The sequence below is a fragment of the Echinops telfairi genome, unplaced genomic scaffold (genome assembly GCF_000313985.2).
Source record: "Echinops telfairi isolate 266 unplaced genomic scaffold, ASM31398v2 ScPeMD7_9;HRSCAF=40, whole genome shotgun sequence".
Classification (NCBI taxonomy): Eukaryota; Metazoa; Chordata; class Mammalia; order Afrosoricida; family Tenrecidae; genus Echinops; species Echinops telfairi.
Window position 1 is genome coordinate 77,424,347 of NW_022103906.1, and position 7,096 is coordinate 77,431,442.

General features: G+C 55.3%; 1 protein-coding gene across 2 annotated transcripts in view; it reads right to left on the reverse strand.

The window, feature by feature from the left end:
* The window catches only part of NAGK (N-acetylglucosamine kinase), a 10,189-nt gene extending 5,189 nt beyond the window's left edge, over nucleotides 1–5,000 (reverse strand). The window contains exons 1-5 of one of the 2 annotated variants that reach the window (XM_030884612.2): nucleotides 4,916–5,000; nucleotides 4,674–4,772; nucleotides 2,880–3,021; nucleotides 2,121–2,231; nucleotides 621–733 (exon numbers count right to left, since the gene is read on the reverse strand). In XM_030884612.2, the coding sequence (XP_030740472.1) occupies nucleotides 621–733; nucleotides 2,121–2,231; nucleotides 2,880–3,021; nucleotides 4,674–4,733 (426 nt within the window). In that variant the 5' untranslated portion in view covers nucleotides 4,734–4,772; nucleotides 4,916–5,000. Of the gene's footprint in view, nucleotides 1–620; nucleotides 734–2,120; nucleotides 2,232–2,879; nucleotides 3,022–4,673; nucleotides 4,773–4,911 lie in introns of both variants that reach the window. The other variant, XM_045286926.1, reaches the window with a different exon arrangement.
* Between the last annotated feature and the right edge of the window lie 2,096 nt (nucleotides 5,001–7,096).

Below are 7,096 nucleotides of genomic sequence, written 5' to 3' on the forward strand. Positions count from 1 at the left end.
CGGAGGGGCTGCCACATAAACGGAATCCTCCCTTCCTTCTGACCTTTTAACTCCTGGTTCAGCTGAAGCCCTCTGCTCACCGAGCATCCAGCAGGGCGAGAGCAAGCTCAGTCCCCGCACTGTCTGCGCAGGTACCACTACTGCCCCTGCCACCTCCTTTCGGCTCTTCTTCCCGGACCCCACAGGCACGAAGCAGCTTTGTCCCGCCTGCCCCTGCACCATCACCTGACCTCCCCTCCCCTCCCCCTGCCCATGCACCATCTGCTGACCTCCCCCTGCCCCTGCACTATCTCCTGAACACCCCTCCCCTCCCCCTGTCCCTGCACCTTTCTTCCCAGCCCAGAACGTCATCTGCCACAATCCCCTGGCAGATTCTAGTTACCTGAATAGAGTCTGGCTAACCACGTGGCCCCAGCCACCCCCTTTCCTCATGCCTCACACCCTACTGCAGCCCCTCCACCTGTGCCATTCTGCATCCTCACCTCCCATCTCTCCAGCTCACACCCCCACCCCCATCCTTTACCTACCACCTGCCTCCTCCAACCTTCACTCCTGCCCAAAGCCTCCCACTGCCCACCCCACCGCCAGCTGTGTCTATGTACTGGCAGCAGGGAGCGCACCTGGAAGTAGTTGAACATGGCCTGTTTGACGTAAGCGATGTCGTGTGGTGCTGCTTCCAGGTTGTCCATGGCGTCAAACACGATCTTCACCGCTTGGTGTGCGATCCAGTAGGCTGCGGAGAGCAGGGCAGGGCCAAGATGGAAGCTCTTGCCGAGGCTCCCAGCCAGACCAGGGCAGTGATCTCTGGGTGTTTTTCGGCAACCCAGGTTTCCTGATTCCCAGCCTGGGGCTCGGGGGCCTCTAATCATGCTGACTGACTCAGGGAAGGGAAAGCTACAGGGGGAGACAATAGGTGAGGCTCGGCCGGCTCAGCAGCTCTCCTCCAGTGAGGACAAGGCCGGTGAGCTAGCCCGAGAGCCAACAGAGTCATTGCCAGGGGGCCGAACCCCAAGAACCTCCCGCCGAACCTGGCACACATGCTCTCTCTAGAGCAGACTCAGTCCTAACAAGCCACATGGAGCTATGCTGATGGAGCCAGAGCCTTGGAGCTGGGGGAGCCGGGTGGAGACCCACGCCAGCGCTGAGATGCTTCCACTGCCGCTGTATCCACAAGATGTTCTACCCGCTGGTCTGTGATCTTCCTGCATTTGGTGTCATTGCATGTGTAGCATGAGTCTGAAGAGGAATCTATAGACTGGTATCAGACTTATGGACTTGATCTGGATTGGGCTGGGATGTTTTCTCAATATTCAACTGCTCTTGTATATACAGTTCTTTCTTATACACCTATGAGTGTCTGTGAATTTGTTTCTCTAGTCCTCTCAGACTAACATATTATGCCAGCATGCCCTGGCAGCGACAGCCTTAACCTTCTTACTTTCAACGCTTCCCAAGCCAAAAGCCCACTGCTATTCAGTCCATTCCAACTCCGTGACCCTGTTTAGAGTTTCTGAGGCTGTGACTCTTTATGGGAATAGCCAGCCTCATCTGCCTCCTTGGAGCAGCTGGTGGGTTTGAACTACTGACCTTGCAGCCAGCAGCCCAACACTTACCCAGCTGCGCCACCAAGGCTCCTCTGCTCTTCCATCCCCAAACTTCCAACTCACTTCCATCAAGTGGATGTCAACTCACAGTGACCCTGGAACTGACCCTGTGAGTTTCCGAGACTGTAACTCTTTATGGGAGTAGAAAGCCCCATCTTTCTCCTGAGGAGCAGCTGGTGGTTTTAAACTTCGAACTTGGCAGATCGCAGCCCAAGGACTGAGTAACCACCCCGGCACCAGGGCTCCCAAACCCTGGTCCAGGGAGGGGAGCCAGTGGCCACTGCACTGCAGCATGAACTGGAACCCTGTGTTTAAGTCAGTGCTGGTGGACGGTTGGCAGCAGGCGTTGCACCCGCTTATCCAGTCTCCCAGTCTCTGCCCAACGACAGGGAGGTGAAGTGGTACAGTCCTGGAGCTGTCCTCACAGAGTGCTCCGGGGCTTCAGTGGTCCTACCTCCACTAGGGTAGGACCTTGCAGCTAGCAGCTCACTCCAGACCCAGGCAGGGGGCACTCACCTGAGCCCTCGTCCCCCATCAAATGACCCCAGCCCCCACAGCCGCTCTGGGAGCCATCGGGGTTGATGAGCCTGCAATTGGAGCCTGTCCCAGAGATGAGCACAATCCCACCTGGAGAAAGGAAGGCACAGATGGCGTCAGCGTGGCCTCAGGTAGACCGGTCCCACTGATCCTGGGGGAGAAGTGGGGTCCAGCTAGCTTCCTGCCAGAACATGGCCAACGTGGAGCGGCCAGGTCTCAGAGACACACCAGTCACACAGACCACTTCTCTGGGGGCCAAAGAAGAACTGGGGTCTGTCTTGGGCGGCAGCTCCCTGCCCAGCCAACTTTCAAATGACAACTTGCTTGCTGCGTACTGAGTGCCAGGGACTGTGCTAGACCCAACACCCTCCACCACCACCTCAGGGTTAACATGCACTCCAGCCTACAAGGGAGGAAAGGGGGACCTGGGGTTCCAATGGCAATCTCCTGGGGCCCCTGCTCTCCCCAAGCCCCTCCCACCTTCCTCTGGGTTCTCAGTGTCTTCCTCACTCCATGGCCCTGGAGGCTCCCTTCTGCCCCTAGGTCTGAACACCCCACCCCTTGCTCCCCTCCCGCTTCAGCCCAGTCCTGCCTCTGAAACACGGAAGCTGAAGGAGAGGGGCTCTTGGGGCTGAGGCTGCCTTCCAGGTCCTGGGAAGTCAAGTTTTACCAGCTGGATCCGAGGGGCTTTCCCAAGGATATCAGTTCGCAACCTCACCCCTCCCTCCACCTCCTCACCATCCGGCGTGGCTGTGGCGATAGAGCCGGCGGCATCGGTGGTGATGAAGTAGCTCTCACTCAGGTAGGGAAATCGGTGCCTCAGCTCCTCCGTCAGGATCCTCAGCGCATTCTCCTGTTCCCCACCGCTCAGGGAGAGGCCCTAGGCCACCCAGGAGGTGAGCAAGGGAGCTAGCAGGGGCCCAGCCCCAGCTCCTTTCTCAGCACCCCTGGCTCTCTTCATCTGCACTCACCAGTCCCAGCCCTCCCTCGGCCCTCCGTCAGCCCCACCGAGGGCTGTGGCTGAGATGGGCCTGGACTGGGGCAGACAAACAAATGCAATACCACCCAGCTGGGAATGGAGGACAGAGGGTGCCCTTATAGGAGTCAGGTGGAGGAGGAGGGGAAGAGAGGTTAGAGAGGCATGGTTTGGAATGCACAGGGGTGGCTGTGCTTGAAGAACACGTGGGGGTTGTGGCTGGGGGGCCAGGGACACTAGAATAACTTCAGAGAAAGGGATAAGCTGGGGCTGATACTCGAACCCAAAACACCAAACTCACTGCCGTCGAGTCGATTCCGACCCATGGAACTGCGCCTCTGGGTATCCGAGACTGTACTCTACCAGAGTGGAAAGCCTCATCTCCCTCCCGTGGAGTGACCGGTAGTCCCGAACCCACAGTGTAACCACAATGACACCAGGGCTCCGGGAACACTCCTCGTGAACACTGGAGTGCTTCCAGGCCCTGCTCTGGGCTAACCATTCTGAGAGGCATTGTGTCCTGTGCTCCCTCCACGCTCAGCTGGAGAAAACCAGTCACATACTTAAGATCAAAGCTAAAACTATAGCCAGGGTCTGAGCTGAGGGCTCTCCAAACCACTGACGGCTGTTCCAACCCACGTCTGACGTGCAGGTGGCAACTGCAGCTGCAAGAATGTATGAGCTAAGCGGCCATCTAGCTGAGAAGCGACAAAGCCCTCATGGAAAAAGCACACTAGTCATTGTGATATGAGGTGCTGATGGGATCAGGCATCAGGCATCAAAGACCCAGAGTAAAAAAAATCATAATGTGAATGAGGTGGGGGTGGGGGGTGGGGCAGTGCGGAGTGGAGGCCCAAAGCCAATCTGTAAGCAATTGGACAGCCCCTTACAGAAGGGTCCTGGGGAGAAGAAAGGCCAGTCAGGGTGCAGTATAGCACCGATGAAACATACAGCTTTCCTCTGGTTTTTTAATGCTTCCTCCCCCACCACTATCATGACCCTAATTCTACCTTATAAATCTGGCTAGACCAGAGCATGTACATGGGTACAGATAAGAGCTGGAAACACTGGGAATACAGGACAGATAAACTCCTCAGGACCAATATTGAGAGTAGCCATACCAGGAGGGGAAGGGGAAGGCGGGGGAGGGAGGGTACAAAGGGAGAACCGATTACAATGACCTACCTATAACCCCCTCCCAGAGGGATGGACAACAGACAAGGGAGTAAAGGGTGACATCAGACAGTGCAAAACATTAAAAAAAATAATGCTTTATAAGTTATCAAGAGTTCATGAGGGAGGGAGGGGGAAAAGAATGAGGAGCTGATACCAAGGGCTGAAGTAGAAAGAAAATGCTTTGAAAACGTTGATAGCAACATATGTACAAATGTGCTTGACACAATGAATGTATGTAGGGATTTTGATAAGAGTTGTAGGCGCCCCCAATAAAATGATTTGTAAAAAATGAGCTCACACGTGAGCTTCGGCGAGAGCAGGGACCAAGCTGTCTCCCCGGGGAAGGCCCGCTCCTACTGCTGGCTCTGCCTCAGACTCACCAGACTGCGAAGAGGCACAACAGGGTCCAGCCCCGCTTTCTGCTTGGCACTGTTCACCATCTCATTGATTCTCTCCACACACTTGTCTGTCCCGATCAGCTGACCCCAAATCAAGGGAAAGGGGAGTTACGAAGGCTGGCGGGAACTTGTTGTCCCTGCAGACAGCCACCACCTCAACTAGGTTACAGAGAACCACACCACCACCCAGCCCGCTGGTCCCGCCGGATGTGGCTCTCACCTACCCAGTGGTTCGTGCTGGGTCCATCCGCTTCTGCGACAATCTGTCCATCCTCAGAGAGTAAAAGGACCTTGGAGTGTGTGCCTCCCCTGCGAAACACAAGGGGGCGCTCAGAAAAGCAGGCAGACGGGGGCAGGGCAGGTGGTGCAGCCAGGGTGGCAGCCCCAGTCCGAAGTTAATGGCTTCACCATTGGTCCGATGATGCTTGCTGTGCGGTTGGAATGAGATGTAATTCTTGCTGCTCTTCCCCTGAGGATGCCCTACTTCTCCTGGAAGGTCCTACATCTGTAACACCCAGTTCTCAAAAACTTCCCACCACCTCGGCTCCCTCAGTTAAAGCTTCTCCCTGTCCCTTAACTCTTCAGGATTCCTCTGTATTTCAGAATCATGAGGGTCATTAGTTGTGAGGTTTTTGTTTTGATTTGGTCTCTTTTTTTTTTGGTCTGCTTCTCACAGGTCTATGAACTCCAATGGATCAAGTGCCGTTCGTACCACCCTTCTTCCCTGGCATGGGCCAATGCTTAGGAAAGAACGTAGGCTAAAGAGAGTGCCCTCTTACGTTGCTTTCTCGCTCCATAGCTAAAGGCTGCCTTTCAAGGTCCAGTTCTGACTGCCAATGTTTCAAGAGACCCTTGTGAGGAAGGCCAGCCAGAGTCACTCAGTGGGGTGAGTTTCTACCAGTTAAGCACCTAGACCCTCACATGCTGATTACTGGCACAAATGGTAGACTGGAGGGAGGTCTCTGGCAGTTTGCTGTGTGTTTTGTTCCTAGGTCAGCACTTTTAAGAATGTCTGAGAGAACATTGAAAACTTGTTTTCGAATGACTTAAAGTTTCAGAAGGCGCACATTCCACGTCCACAGGGATTTCATTAAGAGCTGGAAATATGGGCCAGAGCTCACAAATAAATATAGTGTTTGGGCCGGGTCCTGACCATGCAGCCTCTTCCCTCAGCCTCTCAGAAAGAGGTGATCTGCTGGACTTTGCAGTCCCTGCCTCCAGCATTCCAATGATCTCTCCGGGCAGGGTCCACACAGCCTCTCCCTCTCCCTCGCCCTGCCCCCCCCCCCCAAAGCCAGAGGTGGACTGTGCAGCCTCTTCCCCCACATTCCAAGAAGCCGGTCTGTGAAGGGCTCAGACTGGCAGGTGCAGCACCAGGAAACCTCCCTTCTCATCAGCCCAAGCACCCTCAGCTCTCTTCACCTCATTTGCATATTTCCCTGACCCAGATCCTACAAATATCCCACTGCCCCACCGACGGGCGCGATTTCCCTGACCTTACTCAGTGGGTCTCGGAACCGGAACCGCTCGGGAGCTCAAGATGCTCCTGTCCCTTTCCCTGCTCTCCCTTCCCTCCCGGGAGCTCTTTCCCTACCCTCATAACGCCGCTCTTAACCTCACATTTTTGTCTCAATCCTATCTCCGTTCCGTGCCTGTGTGGACCTCTCATGCAGTAACAGGGGTGAGGGCAAGCTTAAAAACACAACCAAACCTAGAATAGACGTGGGATCCGCCGGCCAGCTTTATTAGCAATAAAGAAAAAAACCCTCAGTACTTCGGAGTGGGCGAGTCTGCAAGTGAGCAGCGGCTGCTAGAGAAGCGAATACAATGTCAGATGGGAAGGGGCAGCGAGCCCTGGCTGAGAACCACAGCCCCCCTCTAGGACGGCCGGGTTTGCCACATCTAGAGTCCCGGAACTGTCCGTGGCAGCGGCCTGGGCAGTCACGGTTCATTGTTCCCTTCGTGTTATACATTGTATATATGGAAAATTGAAGTCCAGAGAGATCAAGAGTCTTGCTCATATTCATACTGAGAGAAGCGGGGAAAAGTAAGAGGGAAAAAATCAAGTTGCTGAACAGGAAGAATACTAGTACAACGAGGGGTGGGAGGGGTGGGGGGGGCGTGTCGCCATTTCCCGGTAGCAGGCAATCATTCCGTCTTGCAAACTGCCCCAGCTCCCAGATACCCTCTAGTAACGATCTTTGACCCAGCTTCTGCCCCACACCCCATTCCCAGGTTACTTCACGTCTTCACATTTGCAAAACTCTCTAAGGGTCCCGAGGGCAAAGGAGTTCCTTTCCAGCGGGAGACGCCGGAGAGGTTCGTCCGTGGAGGCGTGATTCCGCCACAAAACGCAAAGGATGCCCCCTCCGAGGCCGTGGCCGGCGCCGAGCCCCTGCCCGGCA